Raw genomic sequence first — 23,393 nt, 5'->3', positions numbered from 1 at the left:
CTAAAATTAATCAACCCAAATATGTACGCTGGTTAGAAATATTTAATTGCAATAATGAAGAAATAGTAAATATTTAATTATCCGAGAGAAATGTCATACATATTAATTTTAAATATTGACAATAAATTTACAAATTTGGTAATACCCGTGGAGATAAGGTTCAGACCGGTAATGTACAAAAGTCATCCTGTTTTATGAGTATCTCACTTGAAGCTCAAATAAAGAATAGGATAAAAGCTGGCATAATTAGCATACCATATATTCAAGATTTTAACAAGAACATGATCCTGCATAATCAGATTTCTGACATAAATGATTGAAAAATTGAATAGAAAATTATAAAATAAGACTGAATCTTTGTTTTTTACTTATAATTTTTCAGACGAGTCTAGCTGTATTTAACAGCGCTAAAGGATCCTTATGATCGATTTTGGTAATAATTATAGCAATTCCACCTAGGGTAAGTTTTCAAAATGTACTTTGAGAGGGATTATGGTTTGGAAAAAAAAGGATGGAAAATGGATCTTTATATGAAGCATTTTGAGGAAGAAGACATCAAACTTGCTGAGAAAGGAATTTCTCAAGGGCGTAATTCTAAACATGCGTTGAAGGTATTTGCAGCATGCTGATTTGGTAGCACGACCATGCATACAAAATTCAACATAACTTAATGGGTATTAAGGTAGCACTTGGTGCAAACACCAAGGATTCATTGCAAATAGCATAAAATATACTAACTTTTTGAAGACCGAACAGAATAAGAAACCATTAAATTAATGTATGAAGTAATGCATAAAAGGAAAAGTATACAGGGAGTGAAAGGACCAAGTATATTGCTTCCCATACCCTTTTTTAATGTAGCTAATGGTTTGATACCAGACATACATGGATACAGACAATACATGGGATTTTTTTAGAAATGACAAAATATCTTGAACTTCATGGTTTGGTGTTCGAAATAAATCTCGAGAATTTTATCTTGGTTTACACTAAGTTTGCAGTTTAATAAATGACCGTATAAATTAAAAATATGGTCCAGAAAAATACTAAAGTTTATTTTAAAAATATCATAAAAGACTGCCATTTTTTTCAAAGCACGTTAAAAAAATTCAGAGTAAGACAAAGCAAATTTTTTGTCTTTATTTAATCGAGGTAACAAAATGAAATATGTACTCGCTGATTATACCAAGTTTCAACCAATACTAATTATAAATATGAAGAAATCATATTTTATACTTACCTGGTTGTAATTTTGCATTACACAGAATGTCTAGGCTAGGAAATTTGCCTGTTTCTTCATCAAAAATTTTGGTGTTGAGTGTTGACCTCATCAACAGTTTTGACAATTGAGTAAAGAATTAAAGCGTAACGGTCAACGACTGGCTCGATTTCTTTTATGCATTAATCTATTTTACAAAATATAAATTGCAATTCAAATTTGTAAACTTAAAAAAAAAAAAAAAAAAAAAAAAAAAAAAAAAAAAAAAAAACAGGTGTTTGTACACGCCATATTGTCCAAAATTATTTGGATTGAAATAAATGAAAATTAATAAAGGTTTAAATGTAAAATTAAATATTTATAAAAATTATTGATAATATTTTAGAGTTAAAAATAACTAATATTTATTTATCATCTGAATTTATAGGTCACCACACAAACTGTCCGTAATAGATTCCGATTTGCAGGACTACATAATTGTGTTTCAGTGAAAAAAAAGCCTACTTTTGATAAATGCTCTAATTCAAGACAAACTAGACCTTACTCGGGCACACATAAATTCTATTTCTAGCTTAGAAGATAGATATTATTATTAGAAAAATAATTTGCTCACTTACACACTTTAAAGTTTTCTCTAACTTCTCTACCTATGAAAGGCACTGAAGGATGTAATCTAAGAGTCTCCTAGATCAAAATAAGAAAAAGTTAATTTTATTTTCTAAAAATTTTAATATTTCGATATTAAAGTCTTGAAATTTAATTATACCTTAATGACGCACTCCAAGTACTTCATACGCACTAAATCATCACGTTCAATTTCTCTTTCATTATCACCTTGAAATATTTCATCCAATTCTTCCTGAATTTTTTTCTGCACGAGTTTATCTAGTCCAACGAAATATAATGCCCAAGAAATTGCCATAGCTGTTGTATCATGTCCCTAAAAATAAATTTTAATACAAACTTTCTGATTCCCTTTTTTAATGTTTTAAAACAAATGTTACACAAAATAATAAAATTGTACACGATGCCATGTAATATATTTTATTTCATCATTAAAAGCTAATAATCCTAGCTTTTTTGTTACACACCAATGAATATTATTATTAATTATTTTAATATTTGACACTTTTTATTCGTTTTAAATTAATGAATGTCTTTTCAAACGATCCAATACAAAATTGGCCAAAAATTAATAAGGATTTTCAAGAACAAAATTAATCTTATTATATGGTCATCTATATAACACTATACTATATTTTATCTAGTCTGGTAGAGATTGTAATAATAGTTATAGGTAAAAAGATGAGCTTTTGAAAATGCATTCTGAAAGTGTCCATCGTTAGAGAAAATCGTAAATTAGTGAGAATAACGTCATATCTCAATGTAGTTTTTATCAATTAAATTGTTTCTTAGTAGTTGTTAAAAGTGATTTATCCACTTGTCAACAACTAAAGGGATATCAGGGCTGTAACTCTCACGGAAAAGAGAAAAAGCTGGTTTTAAAAAAGTTTCTCAGTTTGTTTTTTGGAGAAGTAAAATATCGTTGACTACCATGAATCACTGAGCCATATATATTTTTGTGTAAATTATTTCAAGACAATGTGTATTTTACAATCAAAACACTAAATGGTAAACACCTATGCTGAAAACCAGATAGAAGTATGGTTTAATTACTTATGTTTTCTATTCTCTTTGGTTGATATTGCATTGAATGTTCTTAATTATTAGATTATCGAATCTAGGTAAGTTTACTTATTCTTCCTGTACTGTAAAATGAAATTTCTAGAGTTACGACGATTGTCACCACGGTTAATAGGTTATCAGATATAGGTGCAACAGCTTGAAGTTATGCACTGAACTTGAAATTTATTTTTAAAGTGAAACAAATATCTTTACTAAAGTGGTTCAAAAGTGAACTTCGTTGTTTAGTTAATGACATTTCAAAAGTAACATTGGTGAATTTATACGTTAAATCTACATCAGATTGTTCGAGAAAGAATAAAACAGTTTAAACCTAATAATTTTATGACCATATATGAACAAAAGTTTCACGACATTGATTATCAATTGCATCCATAAATTCCTAATATAGCTTAGAATAAATATTCAAATACTAGAATAAATATTCGTAATAATCTACAATACTATATACCTAAACTTACTTCAAACATAAAAGTATCTACTTCTTCTCTAATGTCTTCTTCCGTAAAGGATGGATCGTTAATGTGATGCTCTAAGAGTAATTCCAGAAAAGCTCTGCGACGTTTTGTATTTGAAGGACTGTCATTGAGAATTACGTCCCACTCTTTCGTTAATTGATTATTTTCTAACATTTCAGACTTCTTTTCTTTTATAACCTATGACGAAAATAGTATGATATAAGTGTGTCATATTGACCAGTGTAAACTAGTTCTAGTTATTACATTAAAATTGAACTAGGAAATTTTCCAGTTTTTTTACTGAACAAACAAATGCTTCTCTGTAACTTATTCAATAATTAAACTTTTTTTAAAATATTATTCCCTTTACCGAGTTTTAAATGAACATATATATATATATTTTCTTACACGAAGTAAACTGTTAAGTATCTGCTTATTAATAAAGGGTAAAAAGTTGCAGGACATCGTGCGCTGGATATTGATGAATGGGGGGAGGACAGCTGAAACTTATATTACTTGGGTTAAGACCCAACATAAAAGAGACCCAGCGACAATAGGTCGTGTAGTTATCAGGAGTCTATATACAAAAAGTGGTTTGGGATCGTAACATTTACATTTAACAGGTAATGCATTGGTTTCTATGTAATTTTTCAAACTGAATTGAATGAGGCGAGATAATGAGACGAATACTTTAGAAGCTGTAAGCACTAGGTTTACGGACGTTTCTTATATACCTATCTCTACGAACAAGCGTCAATTTGACAGATGAAAGAATACATATAATTATGATTAATGTAATAAATTCAATTTAATAGATTTTTGTCCACCACTATTTCTAAATAATTCGTAGGCTTATGTAATTCACCACTTTTTATTTACAAAATGTACTTAGTTGTTATTTACCATTTTTTAAAACTTATTTTCGCTTATACCGAGCAGTTGGCCTCTCTGCACTTAGAAACCAATGTAATTGTATACTATAAGAAAAAAAATGAAGATATGAGATATATATTTATGAAATATTCTGGTATTTTATGTTTCAATACTCGAACTAAGCAACTGAAACCGTCAAAATTTGCTGCATTTGTTCTTTCTTTTATTGTTTATCGCTTGATTTATTTGAGATAACGATATCGGAAAACGAATCGAAGTAGTGTCGGTACATTCCTATTTATTATTGATGTGATTCTAAATTATGATCGCGTCAAATTGACACATATCCGTAGAGATAGGTATACTACCACATAGAGAATTTCAACGCTTTTGAAGAAAATAGACTTCAATATATATTTACTTCGATCAATGGTTAAAAGTCATTAGAAGAGATAAAATAAAAATTCAAACGGGTTTTATAATTTTCCTTACGAAACTCGAAATGCGTCAAAATGATGCGTCCCGTAAACCTAGTGTTAAATGAATGAGATAAAACATTGGTCCATAAATAATTTTGAAACTATAAGTATTTTATTCATACAAAGGGCAATTTAAAAATCGTACTTTTTATTTTAAAGAAAATTAAAATTTTTGAAATGCTAGTTCTATTGACTCATCTTTGGTCTGCTTCGATTAAACGAGGAAAATTATAATCGGAACCAATACATGATGTGTTGTATGCAACACACGTAAGTTGAATTGTGTGAAACACAATCCACATTAAATCGCATATACATTTAAATACAATATTTAATCAAGAGGAAAAAAATCTGTAACAAAAGAGAGTAAAATTAGGAATGAACAAAAAAAAAACTGAGAGAGAGGTAAATGATTCACTTACTTTTCTAGTAAAGCGATGAATAACATCTACATTTTTGAAAAATTTCCTACCAGATGGTGTAATTTTAAAAATGAAATTTGGGTAAAGCCAAGGTCTCAGGATTCGGAATAAAAATATATTCCCGATTCTAGAAGGAAAACAAAACTAATAAATAAAAATTTTTTTTAAAAAATATATCTGTAAACATTAATGAATTTTAAAAGAGAACAGGTAGTTAATCTTTTAACAAGTCACTTGTATGTAAGAGAAACATTTTAATGTAAGATCAATTCCATTATAATATAGACTAACAGTTATAGATGGGGAAAAAAGGCATTGCTTTTACAATACAGAAATATATAAAAATAATCAATTCCAGCATGGATATATTTAGACGGGGATCTTAATGAAACATACAAATGTATTTATAAAACAAAATCCTATAACAAGGGTCTCCGGCCTTTTAGTTTTCCTTTTAATTGCAAGAGCGAGAGAAGAAATTTCATCGGTTTTGCCCAATGTCAAAAGGTTTGTCTTATACATATTAAGCGTTTTATGATTGGAGCAGACTAACAAAAATTAACTTATTTTTTAGATGCCTTAATATTCCTATGTAACATAAAAATGTCACAGCATAAAACCCTTTCGCATTTTGTCCGAGCATTCTTATTGTTTAAGGATAGCATGGCATGTTTTATTTGGGTTAAAAATAGATAATAAGGTGGATAATAAAAATATACATTGCCTCTAGTAAAAACAGTAAAGCTGTATAGTATCACGTGATTATTAAGATTTTACATAGAATCTTATAGAGCGTCTCATAATTTGGCCAGGGACATGTATACATGCATATTATATATACATATGAAATTATTAAAACATTACCATCAAAATAAAAAATTTTGCATTTACTTTTGCTGTGTGCTAATTGTTTTCATAGGGGACTGTAATTTCCCAATTAGCTTTAAGAGAAATGGAAATCTGTGCCTAACATATATTGCATTTCAAGAAATTTAAAATGAACTTTTTTTTAAAGAAAATATATTTACACAATTACTAATAGACAAGAGGAATAAAGTTTAAACAAAGTAAATGGTATTAAACAAAAATTTAGACAAAGGAAATAAGTATTTTAAAAAAATTTGTTAGGAAGTCCGGCTTTAGAAATAAAAAAAAAAACTAAGTAGTCGATGCTTAACTTAAACATCACTTACTCGTGAATAGCTTGAACGTACTCTTTACATCCGCCCGATTGTACATTTATTCTTACTCCCATGGCTGTTTCTGAAAAAAAAATTTATAATTGTGAAAGTAGAACTAAATTGTGTACCAAAATTTCACCTTCAAGTGTACACCTTGAAATATCTTGTTAACTTGTGGTACTCTTCACACAAGACATATTTAAATTAATTAAAATTAACAAGTAATATTTTCATTTAACTTGAATTTAGATATCAAAAATAGGGGAGAGTTGGATAAAACGGGATAGTCGGACAAAACGGGATATCTCGCCTAGGGACCAGACTATTGCAGCTATCTAGCGGACGACGACAGAAACTTGTTATTTGACTGTGATTATATCACTTTCAGTGCGTACCGTCTCGAGATCACTAGTTGATAGAAAGTTGTAGGTCTCAGAACTTTTTTACTCCATTTTTTGCCACTTTCCACAGTTATTACGTGCGTTGTTTTTCACATTGTACTGCCTATATATATAGGATTACAATTCCGGTGAGTATTACATTTGATGAAGCATTTATTAACGAATATTCTCATGTCCAGTCAATCTAATCTTTCTTTCACGTTTAGGCAGCAGCCATGTTTACTTTGAAAAGTGTCTGAGTCTGACAAAACGGGATACTTATGAGTTGGATTAAACGGGATAGAGTTTTTATATATCCTATTTTATCCACCTACTTATTTGTTGGCCTAATACTTTTACTATATTATTATTACTATATTGAAAGAAAGGTAAAAAAGGATCGTACAAATACATTGACCACTGGATTGGCAGCAGTGAAAAAGTTAGACAGATAAGAGACAGTATTCAATGCTGAACAAGAAAAAAAGCGTGCGCATGTATTGGCTCTAGAAGAGAGATTATTTGGTATAATTCTAACGGGTATACGAATGCTAGCATTTGAGTTAACTGAGAGAAGCAATATTAAGCATAATTTTAACACAGGGAAAAAAATGACCTTCCCCCCTCATACAACTCATCGCCTTCAGTCCCTGGATATCAGTTTCATGGCTTAACTGAGCGCGTATTATGAACAAGAAGTTCAAAAGTGGCTGTTCAACCATCCAGGTAGGTGCGTTATAATTTACGAGGTTACAAAACTGTGCAACGCAGCCTACACTCACGGGCAGCCGTTGCAGAAACTACCATTAAAGGGTTTAGTAAAACTGGTATAAGTCCTTACAATCCTGACGTCTTCCCAGATCAGCTGTTTGCATTGTCTGTCCCCACTGATTTAACAGCAAGAACTTCCAGGCATTGAACATCAGGCGCTGATGTGTGCAGTTTTGGGATTATTACTCTCTTGTTATCGACCTAAGCTACACTTTTCCATCTTTCCAAAGTGTGTTGTACATGTACCTCAAGTAAAAGGACCGCTCCCAGAAAAAATGACTGATAAGAGATAGAAGAAAACTGTAGTAATAACATCATCTCCATTTAAGAGTGAATTATAAATGAAAAAAAAAAAAAAGGATAATTAAACTACAAGAATGAACCAAGAGAATTGAAGAAAGGACAGCTAAGAAATCCCTCTTAAGGGCACCAGACGCATTCGACAGTGAAAATTATGGAATAAGTGTTCATGGTTGAAAACTCATAAAATCTTTAAAAATTATGTAGCATCAGAATTTTTATGTACTTAATTATAAAACAACAGTTTATATAAAAATGTTAGAAGCAATAAAATCCCATAAATACAATTTTTAGAAATTTTGCTTTACAGTTTTCGGTCAATTAATTATGTTTTTAGTTAGTTTTACACAAAAAATTAAACATTGTAAACCCCATCCCGTTTTGCCCGACCCAGGTATGCTAAAACGGGATATGTAAGAGTTTGGAAAATGATTTTTTTTCCTACTTCACAGTCATTAAAATTAGTTTAAAATATGTTTTTTCTAAGCTTCAATAAGTGATGTAGCTATAAAAAAAAAATTAATGTGTAGTTCTCTTTAACAGATTTTCTGTAGTAAATAAAAACAATAATGGTATCCCGTTTCGTCCAACTTTCCCCTACGTGTTACAATTGCTTGATATTGAACATAATTTCTAAACCATTTTTTTTATACTGGTAACGAAAGGATTTCATTTCTACTTTAGCTATGAGTTTCTAAATAAGAAAGGTTCAGATGAAAGGTTAAATTTTAATCCCTTCAAAAAATATTCCTGTTTATAATAACGCTTACCACAAATAATATCTAAAGTACAAGAAGTAATCAGAGGAACAACATCAATCCATGAATCTTTCTCAAGTTTACGAAGACGTGAAACAAGAATATGCGATTGATCGGAAAATACAGGCACAAAATCTTCTAATATTCGAAAGTGAAAAGTCGGTGTTAATAGTTTTCTTCGGTAACGCCACTTTTTACCGGTGCTGAAAATAAAAAAAAACATTTCGTTAGATGCAAAAATCAAAAACATATAAAACAAAATATAGTTTTTTTTATTAAAACAAACATTTATTTCTAAAAATATAGCAATAAAAAAAATCTAATAGTTATTGAGCTGATTGATTACAAAGAACGAGACTAAAAGTTATAAAAACGAACACGGTGGTAAATTTGAACTTCAATGTTCGCAATATGAAGGAGTCGAGCCTCATGAGATAGAGCTCTCGCTTCCCAATGATGTGGCTCGAGTTCGAATTCCAACGATGGCTGGTCGATACGAATTTTACACCCGGGTTGCATGGACCACAGTGCGGACATAAAATATCATCAGTGGTAGAGCGAAGGCGGGTTCGAGTCCCCTCTTGGTCAGGCTAACAGTGGAAGATTTTCGCAGTTTTCCTCTACGAGTAACGCAAATTATTTCCTTCAAAAAGTCCTCCACAAAGGCAAATTTCCCCCAGTACTCGATCCAGGAGTTTCCTTGTCTCCTGAATTGGGTTCCGAATTACAAGGCTACGGAATTGGTGGTCGTAAACTGAAAACTGCTTAAAAACGGTTATGAAATAAAATTTGAAGGAAATTTTTTTATAGCAATATTTTAATTTCCCCCTTAGGATTTGTTACCTAGGTTCGACTACAATGGCTACTTGAACCGAAATCAATCAATTGCTTGATATTGCCGAATTTAGATATGTCTATATGATTGCTTATCAATTTCATTAACAGTTATTCTAACACTTCCGCGAATGCATGAGAACTACGAAATATGTTTATAAAATATTATTAAACAAGTAAGAAGACCAGTACCTAGTAAGAAGACCAGTTCCAAGCCATGGGTGCAAAAAGTCATATTCATTGGCTTTGTCAATAGTAACATTACTACTTAATACAACCTGTGGGGAAAAAAAGCAACGTCGTTAAGCAATAAAACAGTAAAAATCAAAATAAGAAATGTTTTTCTTTTTAATTTTAACATAGAAAATATTTTTTTGACATTTTATTATGCTGAAAAAAGTATTAGATCGATTTGTTATTGCCAAAATTGTTCTAGACAAAATGGAACTATTTGAAAGTAAGCAAGAAAATTAATTTCAATAAATTTTTTTTTAAAGAAGTTGTGTTGCAGTCAGCATATTTAATTCAATTTGCACATCCTGCATATTTATCATAATTTTAGCTACACTAAATTCTTTCTCAAAATAAAAGGTATTTTTTATTTCCCTAACCACTTACTCACCCTCTGTTCTTAATCAACCGTTAAATTACTAATCTCCATTTATTTACTCATAATTCAATTTCAAATAAAACAACACTTTACCTATACTTCATACTTAAAAAAAGCATGCTTAATAAGATACCTCCATCTGATATTGTATTTTGATTACTTGCCGTTCTTCGTACTCAAGGAGCTGAACATTAGTAGTCGTAAACCCATAAAATTGGGTCGGCTGTTCAACGACGGTTATAAAATAAAATAAAATTATCCTATGCCTTAAACATTAGTTTAAAGAATATGGAACAAATGTAAACCGGGCAAAGGAACTAATATCTTTGACTTTTTACTGTCCCAATTAATTCGATTATAATAAATAATGAACGGCAACTATCAGTAATAGCCTACGTCACTAATAAACTAATGGTGATAAGCGATATGAAATAACCGCCTCAAATAGGAATACTTAGTAATTTCTCCCACCGTCTGAAATGAAATAATTTTCGGCAGCCGCCTCAACTGAAAACACCTGAACCGGGATACGACTTATTAAGAGATAAAAGCTCTCAACTATAATATGTATATTACTATTAAAATAGAAGAAGTTTACGCTTGAATAAATCTTATACTAATTTATCGAATTGAATTGAATGTGGGCTTTAATGGTACACACAATGAATTTCGTCGTACTTCGCTTTTATTTTTCTTTTAACTCTAGAACCCCATATATATATTAGTAAATTATTTTAAGTTAGAATTAAAAATAATAAATGGTAAACCTCAACAGTTTCCGGTTTGAAGAAAATCACAAAAGCTTTCATAGAAATAGTCGCTTGAAAAATTCGTTCTTTTTCAAATAGGATGCACAATCCACATGCAAGGTTGAGTATAACTGAAAAAGAGATTGATTGATTGATTATGTAATGCAATTTTTAAATAACATGATTGACATCGAATTTCTGAGAGCAAAATAAAAAAAAATTTAGTTTAGACTTTCATGTATCACACAATATTAAACTCTAATGAGTTACAATTATTTCAGTGGAATGGAACTGCCCGTTGTCTTCGCATAATGTAGTTAGTAATCGTAAGTTTTCGGCGCAAGAGCCAAAAAGCCTAATACTAGATCAATATTAAAAAGTATTATTTAAATTTATGAGCAGTATCCAGTGTCTTTACGATGTTAGTCGAAAAAAATTAAATTACCACTTGGTATATTTTTAAAGAAAGAACTTGTGCCAGAAATCGGAACATTTCCGTCATACAGGCTAATGCGACATATCTACACACTACAATGAGATTAGACGTCATTAATCTAATTTCAATACAACAATTGATAGCAGTCACGTTCATTTAATGATATCATTTTATTCCATTCGATACATCATTTTGATGGCAGTCAGATTTGTTAAATGAAATGAACAATTCTTTCTATACAGCGTTCGTCTTCCAATGCGGTGAACAAGGTGAACGAATTCAGCCTCCCGCTAGCACTAAAAACACAGTCCTGAGATAAAATATTCTAATTGGTAGAAAGATCATGAGTTAGAATTCCCTTGCAGTCGGTAATAGCCTAGTTAGTTTTCATGGTTTTCCTACCCATGCCAGTTGTGTCTCGAATGTCTGTGGTAGAGTGTGTGTTCGTTGTAAACTGTGTTATTTTAAGTTGTGCCAGTTATGGCGACTTCATTTCATCAAAACATTCTTTCAATTTGGATTGTGTCATTTTAGACGATTAAGATAAATAATCTATATATAAACTAATGCACGTTTTTTATTAAGGCAGTTACTTTATGGATTATCAATGGATTTTTTTGTTGTAAATGATAAAACTGCTTTCATTAGAATAATCTTAAAATTTAATTTTTAATATGGAATATGTCAACATTTGTAAATGATGAAATAATATTAAAAGGTGATCTAATAGAACAGGGGTGGCCAACCTGCGGCTCTTAGAAGGACTATTTGTGGCTCTCGATAAATGTACCGGAGTTCCCTTTTCATTTTTGTGCTATTATATTTTTAAAAAAAAATATTATCGTTCCTTGAGGAATCGACAGATCTTCCGCAATTGGCAGTTTTCATACGTTTTGTTTCACCTGACTTCGTTGTTAAAGAAGAAATATTAGATTTAGTAGCATTTCAAGAGTCAACCAGCGGTGTCGATATTAAAAATGCATCAGATTTCATGATGAAAACTTTTGATGTGCTTCTTAATAAACTTGTAAGCATTGCAACTGATGAAGCTCCGGCAATGTAGGGTAAAAAAAATCGGTCTTATTGGGATTTTAAGAGATGATTCTCAAATTCCGCAATTCATACCGATTCACTGCATAATTCACCAAGAACATCTCGTTACAAAATATTTAAAATATCCTGACGTTATGAAAACAGTGTTACACATCGTAAATTACATTCGCACCAATGAAAAAAATCATGGACAATTCAAAAATTTCGTTGAAGAATTAAAGGACGAAGAACTTCCAAATGACATTAATTTCTTTTGCATTGTTAGATGGTTATCGAGCTGCAACGTATTAAATTGTTTTGTATATTTGTTTGATCCGATAACTGCATTTCTAAAAGAAAAGGAAATAACATTTTCAGAATTAGATGACAAGTGGTTACAATACATAAGGGGACGGTGGACCCTAAAATTAAGAAAAAACCTGCGAATTTTCCATTTTAATTTTTTTTAAATAAATCATCTCTGAAATGTTACCTATAAAATAAAACAAACATTTTGTCAATCCGACCAACCATTGCCGAGATATTACACTTTTTATAGAAATCGAAATTTGAGAAGACGATAATTTTGACGTGTTTTGAAATCAAAACTAAGTTTTTACTCCTGGTTTTCAGTCGTTTTAATTAATGTTGTACATTTTATTTCATTTAAATTTATTTCCAGTTTCATATTTAAAAGCTTTGTTAGCATCAGAGATAAACTGTGACTGTTAACATTCAGTTTGTTTATATTTGTATTTTCGAATAGATTCATCCACATTTTCTCATTTTATATTTCTTCTAATAGAAAAAAAACAGTTCTTTTCAGAACTAATCGCTAAAATTTAATACGTTTTATACTTTAAAAATTTTTCACTAACTTATTTAGATTTCATTCATATCTGTGTAACTTGTATTACAAAATGCATAGTATTAACAGAAGTTATCAAAAGCCAAAAGCAAGACCATCGAGAAAAAAAACTTTTGGCTCAACAAAGAAATCAAGCTAGATGGAATAAAGATGTTAGTAAAGATGAGAATATTTTACCCCAGGAAGATACTCGCCTTTCTTCCATAACTGAGCTAAATACTATGAGAGTTAGTGCTCGCAAATTGCAATTCCCGGTGAGAACTTTGAACAATAGTCAAGTTACTTCTGAGGAAGTTCAGAAGACCCCTAACTATGTTCTTATCAACAAAAAATATGTGGAGTACTTTACTCAAAAACATAAATTGTACGTAATGTAATGAAGCAGCTGTTGATGTTGCTTGCAAAGAACAATATGGGTATTCTTCCAAACTAGAACTATATTGCAGAAATTGTGAAACAATACTTGGATCATCTTTTTCTAGTCCTCGTTGTGAAGAATCAAAATCTTTTCTCGCCAACATAGAACTTGTCGAAGCATTTCTGAAAATTGGTAAAGAACATGCGTCTTTGGAACAATTTTCTATTGCTTTAGGAATTCAAACAATGGACAAAAAAAACTTTCTCAAAATGTTTGCAAAGTTTATGTGAAGAAAAGAAAACATTTAGAGAGGATATGCTGTGTGTTGCCCGCCAAATTGTTCGAAAGACACATTTAGAAATAAATTGTTTATCTGATGACGAAAAACTTCTTGACATCACAGTCTCGTTCGATGGTTCGTGGCACAAGCGAGGCCATACCTCGCTATATGGACTTGGCGTCGTAATCGATGTGTAGACGGGATTAGCCGTAGACTTTGAAATCTCATCAAAATATTGCTCGCAATGCACTGCGGCAAAAAGAGACTTGGGAAATGATAGTGCTGAATTCTCCATTTGGTATAATGGGCACGAATCTGAGTGTTCAAAAAATTTCAGCGGGTCCTCAGGCTCCATGGAGATGGTTCTTGCAGGCATATTATGGAGCAGATCTGTAAAATATTGCGGTTTCCGCTACCTAAATATTATATCAGATGGAGATTCGAGAACTTATCAACATCTAGTTGAATTAAAACCTTACGGCGAGGATGTGCAAATCGTAAAAGAGGAATGCCTCAACCATGTGTCCGAAAGACTGGGCACAGGGTTGCGCAATAAAGTAAAAGAGCTGAGAAGTAAAGGAGTAACAATTGGAGGGCGCAAAAAAGGCAGACTCAAAGAAAGTACCATAATAAAGATGACAAATTTTTATAGGAAGGCAATCAAAGACAATTGTCCAGACATAACAAAAATGAAATTAGCTATATACGCTTCTTTACTGCATTGTTCATCGTCCGACAAAGCACCGAAACATAGTAAATGTCCAACCGGTGTACCATCTTGGTGCTTTTTTCAAAGGGCACTTGCTTCCTCAGAAATTCCACCTTCTCATGAAGCTATGAAAACTTACATCTCAGAAGATGCGCTCTCCAAAAGTTTGCCAATATATCAGAGGCTAGCGAGTGATGAATTGTTGAAGAGATGTACGTCAGGTGGAACAGAAAATGCCAATGAGAGCATTTATAGCCTCATTTGGAATAAGTGTTCAAAAGAAACATTTGTCTCTAAAGAACGCTCGGAGTTGGCAGTGATTTCAAGTGCATCTGGATTTAACTTTAGCTGTGTAAATACATAGTACCTTGAAAAAGACGAAACAGATTACTTTTCCTTGAACATTGCCGAAAAAGGTGATAAGCGTCGTTTATCACAAAGTGCTCAAAGGAACCTTAAATTTTATAAAAGACACACAGATTAACTAAAAAATATGGCACTGCGAATGAAGAAAAAAAAAAATTTAAAAAAGAAGGCAGTATATATGCACCTGGAAAATTTTAAAGTGAAATGCTTCTAAATTTTGTTCTTTTCACGCAATCAATTATTATAGCAATTTTTATTTCTGTTCAATTTAAACTCAATTTACTGTGCATCAATAAATTTTCTAATTTATGTTTACCATAAAAAAAAATTTACTAACTTTATTTGAACAAATATGTGATGTAAGCAATAAATTTACTTTGAACGCATTTTTCTCAATTTGTGCATTTTTCTAGCTCAAAAATGTTCCTTGCGGGGTAATTTTTTAGCGAAGCCCTCCAAAATTTAAAATGATATTTTGAAAACTATAATAAACATATTAGAGGATTTTTTAAGTTTTATTTTTATTTTAAGTCAAAAAAATTTTCATCGTTGCTAAAAAAATCCCAAAATTTACAAATAATTAATAATAAATTTTTTTAATTAAATTATTTTTAGATTTAAAAAATAATCCTTACAAAACATTCCAATTTAGCATACAACATTTTTTTGCTAAAAGTTTCAAAATATATTGTAAATTGTCCCGCGAGGAACATTTTGAAAAAATTTAAATTTTTCAAAAAAATTTTAAAAAATGAATTTTATTTCAAGTTTTTCAGTTTTTTTTTAATTTACTGTTAATAAGGTTAGAACCCTAATGTTTTAACAAAATTTCATAGCTGATTTAAAGAAAATAAAAAGTTTATGAAGTCCACCGTCCCCAACGTTCTTAACTGATGTCAGGGAACATTTGCAAACACTGAGTTTACGATTGCAAGGGAAAGATAAAATAATATCTGACCTCTCACAGTGTATATTTAGTTCTCAAACTAAATTACAACTTTTTCAAAATGACATTAAAAATTAAACATTTTGTCATTTTTCTCGAATTATAATTTTTTCCTCCCAATATTAACAAGAAAAATTCAACGAATGTATAAAAAATCTAGAAGGACTATTGACGGAATTCTAAAATAGATTTCAAGACTTGAAATATTTTAAATCGTCTCTTAATTTTTCTCTGAATCCATTTGAAATTAACATAATTCAAGTGAGTGGTTTCCATTTCCAATGTAATTATGACCCAAAAAGCATCAGGAGAAGTAGAATTAATAGAGATGCAAGAAGCTCTACAATTAAAATACGTCGATTACTGAATTTTGGAAATTTGTACCAGAATCGAAGTATCCTGAATTAAAACAGGCTGCTTGTCGATTTATTTCAATATTCGGAACAACGTACTTAGGTGAATCATTTTAATTCACTTTAAAATTCGTGAAATCCAAACAACGATCAGTATTAACTAACCAGCATCTCAAAGAATTACTGAGGAGTGCTGTCACCAATTAAGTGTATCATAGATATATACATGTACGTGGAAGATGTTGCATAATTCTATATTGCGATAAAATTGTTTCAGTGTTGTTTAAAGTTAAAATTAAGAGCAGGGGAGCTGAACTTATTTATGCATTTCAAATTATTGCGAAAACACCACTCAGACATAGGTATTCGGTCTAAAACGCCAGGTGTGACACACATGTTTTGCATTTATAAGTATTGGCGATATAGAAAATATATATATTATACCACCATATAAATTTTTGGCCGAAAGTCGAGCAGTTGGCATCCCTGAAAAATTTATGGCTTTTCACCATATTGCACAAAGGTTATATACATATATATAAGAGAGACATTTAATTTAAAAGCAATATACAATTGATATTTTAAAAAGCAGAAACTTAAATTATACTTACGACATAAAACATAATTTAAACCATAATGAAGTCTTTTTATCATGCCTGCCATCATAAAATAGAAAAATAACACGGGAGAGCATTTCAGAGTTGGTATAAATTTCTTGGATGTCTTTTCAGGCTTAAACTTTTTCCACAAACCAGTTATTAGAAAGAATGCAAGTACAAGAGGAAAAAGTGGAAACGATGATATAAACAAGATGAGTAGATGAAACTGTAAAAATGAGTTAGTAATAAATAAATAATTTATATAAAAATTTTTAGGATGTGATTATAGTTACAATACATTCAAATAATTTATAAGTATCAATAAATATAATATATAAGTATTATATATGCTTAAGAGCTCAAGTTTAGATAGACATTAATAAAGACTTAGTGAAATAGCCAAACCTATCAAGTCTTCAAATTATTTAGAAGTAGTAGTAGGTAAAAAACCCTATAAATCAAATTTATTAAACCAAGAATAATAGATTAAAATACTAGTAATAACTAAGCTAATCTAAATGATTTTATACCTTTCAATTTCTAGCCACATGCATGAAACCTGATTCGAATTCATCTTAGCCTGGTTGGTAGAGCGTTGGACTCTTATTCGTGAGAACGGGAGTTCGAATTAAACGGTGACTGGTGTACGTTTAATCCGTCGGGGTCTCTTTATTTTATGAATTACTGCGTATACGCATCCTATACTATAAATTAACGTTACTCACTTAGACTGTATTACTTCCGACGTTGTTCGAAAAAAAGTTTTATTTCAACTGCTTAATATGCCCGTTGTTAATATTGTATTGTTATAGTATCATTTTATTTTGTAGTGTATGAATTAATGCATCATTATAATCTATATATATATTTCTCTTACACGGTGACAAAAAAAAGCCTCATTACAACTCTCCGAATGGCAACGCTAGAAAATCGACCAATGATTGCCGCTAAAAATGTCACATGCCGAATCTAGATCAGGTGGCTCAACATATAGCGCTTTTGAAAACGGAAACTGAAATAACCAGAGAGAGCATTCTCACCTGCGGCAATCTCATACTATTAAGCTAGGCAGAAATGAGTAGTCTTTGTCGATAGATCTCTATTTTAGTATTTTGTCGAAAAAGCTTTTTTCACGAATTTATTTGCCGATTTTTGATTTATATCACGAATTTATTTGTTTTATTATTGTTATTAGTTCTTTTGTATGTCAAAGTTCTAAGACTCGTGTTTTTAACAAAGTTGTGAATCTTTCATGGTTATAATTTTTAAAAACAAGGTTTTTCCATTGCAATTCACTTATTTCAATTTTTAATAGACTTAATTATAGCCAAAATTTTAATCTTTTTAAAGAGATATCAGTTTTAGAAATTGTATCTTAAGATTTTATACTATAGCACATTTCTAATAGGTTTAACGAATTACATGTCATTTATTTGAATTCAAATTTACTAAAAAGATGTAATTTTTTTTTCAAAAAAAAGTTGTAACATGGATTTGAATGATTGTTTTCAATTCTTAGAAATTTGTGCATTTGCAATGTGCCTAAGTTAGTAGCGAGCGAAGCGAAGCAAACCATATAAGATTGCGTAGCAAATTTCGGGGGTTGGAGAGCAAGGGGCGCAGCTCACTAGTTAAATTTAATAGACTATTCACGTTAATAATTAAGCAATAAACATAAGTTTATAAGCAATCCTTGATATTTTAAAAGTGATAAAAAAATTCTGTTCATAATTTTAATCTGTTTGAAATAATAGTGCTTTTATGCCCGTTTTAAACCAATGTTTTTAAACAGATTAAAGTCAATGCGGAAAAAAAAAAGATATCACCTTGAATAACTTTTTAACTCTTCTAGAAATCGGATTTACACAAACTTTGCCTTTCATAATGGTTTAAAGGGGTGTTCTCAAATGTACGAATTCTTGCTAACAAGTAGCCTGTTTACAGAATACAGTAGTTACAAAATCAGAATTAATAACGTACTTCTCTAATTAAACATACCTTTCTGGTCAGAAATAAATTTAAAAATATAAATAATCAAAATATAGGGGGTAGGCTAGATCAGTAAAACATGGCTCTGAAGTCTGTCATTTTAGAATGATATATAAATGTTGGTTTCGTTTTAGTTAAATATGAGCGTCAAAAATGCGGTGTGAGTATGCGATTATTTGAGCAGAGCATGTCTAGTGCTGCGCCCATGTACGTATTTTTATGCGATGTCACATCTTCAGTCATTGCAGTAGTAAGACTGTTTGGAACCTTACAAGTGATAGCAAAATTTTTCAAAGACTTATCAAGGTATGGCTTTAAAAAATTGAAAAGGTTCTTCTTAAAAGATTCATGTTGTTGTTTCTAATCCCCAAGAGGTCCATCCCAATTAGACCAATTCCATAAGTCCAAAAATGTCCAGGAAGTCTAAAAACAGATGAGGTTTTGAAAAAACCTCGTCGATCTTAAAATCGATACAGAAAAGATTCATTTAATCTTGGATTGGTGCCACTAGGTGGACTTGTTGGTAGAACTTTTTCCCGAGCCTGGTTGAAGCAAGCGGAAAAAGGAATTGTGCTTGAAGATCTTACTCAAAAAATATTTTATTTGAAGGCAATGTCTATTTTGAAATAATTATATTATTGTAGCATATTATCGAAATTCCCAGAGGAAAAAACTCTACAATTCGTTAAAGAGCAAACGGTTCTAAACAATTTTATGAAATATGAAACCAATTTGTTTCTCTCATTTAAGGGGTCCAAACTTTGGATTGCTCTCCTGACCAAACTATGGGGACCATAATTTGGAGGTCAGAAATCCGAACCCGTTGGGAAAAAAAAGACATGTTTATTCAGAGAAAGTACGTTGTTGTGTCTGATTTCGTAATTTAAAATATCGCCTGCACTAAATTATTAACATATTTGTGATCATCCTCACGAGTAATTAAGTTTGAGTCCTAGAACGTGAAGATCCGATTATTAGATTAAAAGTTATTCAGAGCAGTCCATTTATTTATTTATTTTGCGCACTGTACGTAGAACCGAAGGCAGCAGCTTAGGTAGAAAAAGAAATAGTTGACATTTCATGCAAAAAAAAAAAAAAAAAAATGTAAAATTGGCAAGAAATCTTCGTAATTAATTACGTCATGATTTTTTTGAAATTTTATAGCGTTATTTTTATCAAAATAAGGTATGCATGTTTTTCTATGCAATGTAATTGCATAATATTTTATTGTATTAGTAAACAAAATTATTGTATTAATAGAACGTCCGATTATTAGATTAAAAGTTATTCAGAGTTGTCCATTTGTATTTTTTTTTACGCACTGTACGTAGAACGGAAGGCAACAGCTAGGTAGAAAAAGAAATAGTTGACATTTTATGCAACAAAAAAAAAAAAAAAAAAAAAAAAATTAGAATTGGCAAGAAATCTTCGTAATAAATTGCTTCATGATTTTTTTGAAATTTTTCAGCTTTATTTTTATCAAAATAAAGTATGTATGTTTTTCTATGCAATGTAATTGCATAATATTTTATTGTATTAATAAACAAAAAAATAAAATCAATAAGTAGAAAAAGGGAATAATTAATACAATAGATTTTTTTTTTATTTGTCAATCAGAGATACACAGTTGATAAATTAGAAACCTATTGATTAAAAGAGAAAAATAGAGCAGCTGCATTTAGTTACTTCTTGTTTACTCTCGCCGATACAAATAAAATATTCTGTACATGTAATAAATATAATCAATTCGCTTTACAAATACATGGTGAATAAAAATAATGGGATCATATCGATTCGCTGATTCATTGTTCATTACGTATATCTTAGATCTCTGTATTATTTTGATAGCATCATTAAAAATTTATTTCTTGTGAAGCGTTACATACTTTTTTCATTTACATAATTACAAAATACACGATTTATTTGTATGGAATGAAGGTGTAATATTGGAATAATGGGGGTGATTTTATTTCAAACACCGAATCAAATAATGGGATAACATGGCAAAAACGTTATACATTATTATGTATGATTGGTGTTATAAATTTCAATTGTCAGTCATTAGAAGACTTGAATAAACTCAATTTCAAAGTAAATAAATACAAGTAAATTAAGGCCGAAAATAAATTTCTAACAGAAAAATAATAAAATGAAGGGAGATGAAAAGATTTAAACAAATGAGTAATTGTAACAAATACAAATAAGAGGTGGATTGAGTGTCGACGTAAAAAAAGAAAAAGAATCGGAAATTTTTTTTTAAAAATATTATATAACAACGAAGTAGTAAACTTAAAGGCGATGTGAATAAAAACATAAATTATTATTCGCGCTTTAAAAACTGATAAATATGAGGGAAATAAAAACACTCGAAACTTTAAATAATACAATTTAAAATCTAACATTAAACCGATACATAAATATGTGTATTGCACAGCTACGCGATCTAAACGAAACGCAGACATTTTTTTATTCTTTTTTCCAAGAACAAACAGCTGAGAAGCGTCATCGTAGCATCTCGATATTTGGAAGTGAGGGAAGGGCATATGGAAAAGGGAAATGGATGACGCATTATTCGTGAGTACAGGGACAAAATAAGAAATAAAATAGAACGCCACTTACCATTTTCACTAGCGCAGACAACGTAGAAATAGACACTAAAGAGGATGGGGGAAGTGTTGGTTCCCGGTATAGTATAGAATTCGTTTTATTGATCGGATGCACAGACATAAGCACAAGCGCCCTCTCGTACACGTGTTTTTTGTTTTGACAATGCCGCATCATCATATAAAAATGGTTAAAAATAAACGAAGAATGAAATGTGGCGTTCATTGTAAAGGTAGTGCAATTTTATATATATATTTTTTTGCTTAATTGTATCACGCTTCCCTATAAATGTAAACTAATTATTGTACAAATAATATAAAATTGATAACACTGAACGAATGCTTTATTTGTTTTCTAACACATAAATCTGAAGAAGAAAAAAAAGCTCGTTATTTCAAAATTCATTTACGAGCAGATGATTCACTTTTACAATGAACCCGAAAAGTTTCGCTTTGAAATAAATATGAAAGAATAAATGTTATTGTGTGCATGAAAAATCAAAGGCAAGTGAATAAATAGGGAAAAAATTTAAATATGAAAATTGATATGATTTCATTATTACACAAATGGAGTGATAAGGACTTTTTTTATTAATAAAACTGTTTTTTTTTTAAGGTGTTGATGTTGTTTTTCCCCCTCTATAATAAAACAACAACAGGTAAATTATATTAGCACTTTGAGATTCAATTTTTATCTCACATACATTTTTATTTTTCTTAAATTCAGAATTTTTTTTGTATTTCTATTAGAAAACAAATATTTATTTATTTTTTAAATCTAAAATCAATACTCCGTTGTAACAGAAGCTATTTAATAGCTTCTGATACAACGGAGCTACCAACCATTACCATTACATTCAAGGGTGTCGTAGATTTAATAATTGAATGCGAATCAACGTGACTCATGAAATAAATAATTTTGTCAAAAAATGTTTTGTAAATGTAAATTTGTCAAAGTGCAAAATCCTGCATTTTGCAAGCTGACGACGTCATTTGTTAACTTTATTGAAATGAGTCAGGTCATCATCAACCTATAACCTATTTATATAACCTATTTATTAACAAATAAATAAGCTTTTTCAAATTTATTAAGCTTATTTAAATGAATCCAACTAGACTAAGGCATATACTATATCATATATGCCTCAAATACCTTAGTAGCAAATGCAAATACGTAATAAAAATTCTATTTATATTCATAAAAAATCAGTGTAAAATTATAATTTCTAATTGTTCGTCTGATGTGGAACAATTTTTAAAAAGGTCGATTTCGGTTGGATTTTTTAAAATTTCGAACAGAAATTTAAATGTCTATGTAGTTTACGCTAAATATTAAATACGAAATAATTGACGATAAAAAGTTTTTTTTCTTCTTCAAAATAATATGATCTATATAAATATGTATTTTTTATTTTTACGAAACTTCAGTTTGAAAACGAATTATAATATAATATATATATAAATTTAACACCAGAATCAATTCTGGCCGTATCGTTTTACAAATACAATGACAAAATATAATACAGTGACATAAGGTATAATAGTATTATGAATAAATTTATTAATTAACAATAGTCTCTAAAGGGTTAATATTTTGATAAGTTAAAATCATTAACAAATGTTATAAAATATTTTAAATTAATAAAATTTTTTGAAAAGCAGTATGAAGTGGAGAAAGTTACTTTTCTGGAAATTTAAATTAATCCTTACAAATTAACTTTAAAAATAATAATAATAATTTAATTCGAAGAAATAATGGATCAACGACACGAATTTAATCAGTTGTTAAATGCATTTAAATTATTTAGGATGTGCTTTTTTCCGAGCATTTTTGGTGCTTTTTTTAAAGTTCACCGATTGTTTAGATTATTTAATACCCACTTGATTAATGCAGATTTTATTTTTAAATTTAAAAACTGACGAATTACTTTAATTAAACATTCCATCCCCTTTTTAATATTTTTTAAAAACAAGTTTGTTAAAGGCTTAGAACCATACGATGTATAATTAAAATTTTAAAAAAAATTACCGCTTAAAAAATTACTGCAGTATAATTTCACTATCGTAATGGAAATCGCTCCACAGAAAGTGCAAAGATAGGCAACTATTATTAGCA

General features: G+C 30.0%; 1 protein-coding gene across 1 annotated transcript in view; it reads right to left on the bottom strand.

Annotated features, from left to right (window-relative positions):
• LOC107453783 (cytochrome P450 4C1) overlaps nt 1-21,458 on the bottom strand; it is a 28,581-nt gene extending 7,123 nt beyond the window's left edge. The window contains exons 1-10 of the mRNA XM_016070732.4: nt 21,294-21,458; nt 16,698-16,911; nt 10,757-10,869; nt 9,572-9,657; nt 8,558-8,748; nt 6,349-6,418; nt 5,156-5,282; nt 3,385-3,579; nt 1,986-2,159; nt 1,837-1,903 (exon numbers count right to left, since the gene is read on the bottom strand). Coding sequence (XP_015926218.4) covers nt 1,837-1,903; nt 1,986-2,159; nt 3,385-3,579; nt 5,156-5,282; nt 6,349-6,418; nt 8,558-8,748; nt 9,572-9,657; nt 10,757-10,869; nt 16,698-16,911; nt 21,294-21,458 — 1,402 coding nt within the window. The remainder of the gene's footprint in view (nt 1-1,836; nt 1,904-1,985; nt 2,160-3,384; nt 3,580-5,155; nt 5,283-6,348; nt 6,419-8,557; nt 8,749-9,571; nt 9,658-10,756; nt 10,870-16,697; nt 16,912-21,293) is intronic.
• Between the last annotated feature and the right edge of the window lie 1,935 nt (nt 21,459-23,393).

The sequence above is a fragment of the Parasteatoda tepidariorum genome, chromosome 9 (assembly GCF_982258835.1).
Source record: "Parasteatoda tepidariorum strain Cologne lab strain chromosome 9, Ptep-v5.0, whole genome shotgun sequence".
In the NCBI taxonomy this organism is placed as follows: Eukaryota; Metazoa; Arthropoda; class Arachnida; order Araneae; family Theridiidae; genus Parasteatoda; species Parasteatoda tepidariorum.
Note: the sequence above shows the minus strand (reverse complement) of the source record. Positions and strands in the feature narration are given on the sequence as shown.